We start from the raw sequence: 3,092 nt of genomic DNA on the forward strand, positions 1-3,092 counted from the left end.
AGAAAAAAACCCCCCCCCCCCCCCCCCCCCCCCCAAGGAAGCACCTTCCTTTCAGCCCCAAAGCCTTCTCCCAATCCCCCACACGGCTGTAATTACTGCAACAGGAATGGATCACCTGCAGGGCGATCACTGCCCAGGATTGTTCAGGCTGTCTGACCTCTTTCGATGCTGAATACTCCAGCTTCCGATAGGTTAGAAATGGTCCTTGTTGGGTGGGAGCCATAGGTCTAAAACATTATCAAAGAACTCTGAGTGGCTGAGATGTTCCCCCCCTCCCTTACTCTTCCCCCCTCCCTCCCATACACACACCACCACTCGCTCCCCCGTCAGCCCCTCCCCTGGCTGGAAGAGGGGAGTTGAAATAGTCAGGTCCTGCTTTGTGAAGAAAGTTTTCTTTCACAGCCTGGCTCAGAGCTGCCTCTGAGAAGAGGACTGATGTGGGTTTGTTATTGCTGGGCTAAGGAGGCACTTTGGATGGTCATGGGACTGCGTTCAGTCCTGTTATTCTGTGTGATTGTCGCAGGAGTGCCTAGGAGTAAGTAGAAAAAAATATTGTTTCCTCTGCTAAAATCGGAGCTTGCTCGCTCGCCAATGCACAATGTTTCTGCACAGCAATGATCTCACTTGCAAAGCATCTGGGAGAGTGTAAATTATGTTGGGACTTGCAGCTCTTGTAGGAATACTTTCTTGTAGTAACTTTGTCTTGGCTTTCTGTACATCAGTTCTGTATTGCTGGCCTGCCTGGGTGGCGCTTTTGCAGGTGCGAGGGTATCCTGCATGTTAAAGAGCACAGTATTACTGTATCTTCCTTCAGCATTAGTTGGGGAAGCCCAGGAAAATGATGGGACTGCTGTAGTGGATACATGCACTCATCACAGAATGATTGGAGTTTATAAAAGGCTGCATTAGTTTGAAGTTTAAAAATGATGGTTACTACAATATCTTGAAAATGAAAGGTTCTTAAACTAGCTGCAAATGAGGGAAACTGTAATAATATTGTCCATTTTTGGCTGAAAATAGATCCAGACACATGCTGTTTCCTAAATGGAAAACAAACAGGATAACAAATTAAAAACAATAAAATAAATTATTCACAGGACTATGCTCCCAGACAGAGACCTAAACTAAGTGGCCAGATTTTCCAAAAAGCTCAGCACTCCTCAGCTCCGTTTGTTTAGCTGGGTGCTGAGCACTTTTGAGAATCTGGCTGTATCATTTAGGTGCTGAGAGCTCTTTTGAAAATCTGGCCCTCTCCGCGAGTGCTGAACGTTCTTGAAAATCTGGCCCTCCATGATTAAGGTGAACTGTGTGCGATTTTTGTGTGTTGCATTTATTTCTATGCTCTTGCAAAGGAAATTGCTGATTTATTGCATTTAAAAGCCATTAACTTGATAATGAATCTTTCTACGCTTCCAACCAACTTTTTCAAGAAAGAAGAAACCATTTAAATATTCCAAAGAATTTCCAGACCCAAATTTGGTTATTTAGATGTGTATGGCTGCAATTTTTCTTTTTGTGTATTTTAAATTTCTAATGGGATTATGAGAAAATGAATCAGAATAGTGTTATTGCTTTCCAAAAGCAGTGCCGTTGGAATTTTAAGGTTTATTTATACAGGTATATAGATTTAGCAAGATTTTTCTACTCCTAGAATGTTATTACCAGGTGTGGTCAATTAGATAGACAATCATCATTCCAGAAATCTTCTTGCTTTCTACTTACTGATTGAACTGAGATAAAGTTTATTTAAAACAACAGTAATCAATTCATTTGCATTTTGCTCTTTTAGTTCAAGTTTGTACTTCCATAAGGGAGTTCAGTTTCTGCAAAGATGTAACAGAATCTTGTATGGGGAAAAAAAAATGAGTGATTAAATGTATTTTGACAGAAATGTAATTTTACTCTTCTGAGAATTAAGCTCTAACTCTTCTTCAAGAATGATACAAGAATAGATACCAAAGGGAAAAGCTGCTCACTTATTTTTGTGGCAAAAACAGTGAATTTCCCCCCAATAGTTTTAAAGTCTATACGGAGAGAAGAGAAAATGTGGTTTCAATCAAATAATCTGAATGGGGTTTTTAAATGTGCTAGTTTGCCAAAAGGATTTCCTTAAGGCAGATGGAACATATGAAATATACAACAGCACAGCAATGGCAAGTAAAGAGAGAGGCATTGTTAACTGTTGTCTCCTGTAGGAATAATTGACCTAAGGGGCACGGAGGACCTCTGTTATAACTGGAGGGCATGTTTCATTAGCATAAAACTTGTGGAAGAGGTGTAAATACTGCTGTTGTTCTTAATACTGAAGGGAATTATCTTAAACCAAGCTTTTTATAGATTATAGCAAGCTAACGTTGGGCAGTTTTTAAAGAGGTTTAATAGTAAATGATTTATTATAAAAGCAGCAAATTCACTTTCATTTCTGTCCAGGCATGTGAAAGTGCCATAAACAGTAGTGAATCTGCATCACCCATCTGATTTTGGCTGTTTACTGTATCAGTGTGACCAAGGTTTGTTAATAGAATACCTGGGACTCAGTCCAACACTGTTTGTTTGTTCCCAGTGAATTCCAAGGAAGTTTGGTGTGTGCAAGGAATACAGGATCAGGTCTTGGATGGGGGGTCGTGTCCTAGAAGCATCCATAAAAGGGGCTATTCTCATCACAGTATATTTAGTTAACTCCCACTTATTATAACAGTGGTAGGGTGACCAGACAGCACATGTGAAAAATCGGGACAGAGGGTGGGGGGTAATAGGAGCCTATATAAGAAAAAGACCCCAAAATCGGGACTGTCCCTATAAAATTGGGACATCTGGTCACCCTAAACAGTGGAAAAGGCCTATTGGGTCAGATCTTCAAAACTATATTCATATAAGTGCCCAAACAACAACACAAATCTATGGACCTTTTGCTCACCTGATTTTTCTCTGATGGAGCCTAACTGGTTATTTGAATGCTCAGTTCTGATGTTTGTGCATGCAATTGCAGAAATTGTGCAGGCAATGTGCCACACATGTGCATGCCTAATAGACGATGAAAATCTGACTCTGTTGTCCTGCCCCTTAATGGTTTTTGATCTAGTGCTTTGTCT

The 3,092-nt window shown here is 40.6% G+C and overlaps 1 protein-coding gene across 1 annotated transcript in view; it reads left to right on the forward strand.

The window, feature by feature from the left end:
• Positions 1-348: 348 nt before the first annotated feature.
• The window catches only part of LOC117884128, a 189,630-nt gene continuing 186,886 nt past the window's right edge, over positions 349-3,092 (forward strand). Inside the window, exon 1 of the mRNA XM_034784275.1 lies at positions 349-535. Coding sequence (XP_034640166.1) covers positions 436-535 — 100 coding nt within the window. The 5' untranslated portion in view covers positions 349-435. The remainder of the gene's footprint in view (positions 536-3,092) is intronic.

The sequence above is a fragment of the Trachemys scripta genome, chromosome 10 (genome assembly GCF_013100865.1).
Source record: "Trachemys scripta elegans isolate TJP31775 chromosome 10, CAS_Tse_1.0, whole genome shotgun sequence".
Classification (NCBI taxonomy): domain Eukaryota; kingdom Metazoa; phylum Chordata; order Testudines; family Emydidae; genus Trachemys; species Trachemys scripta.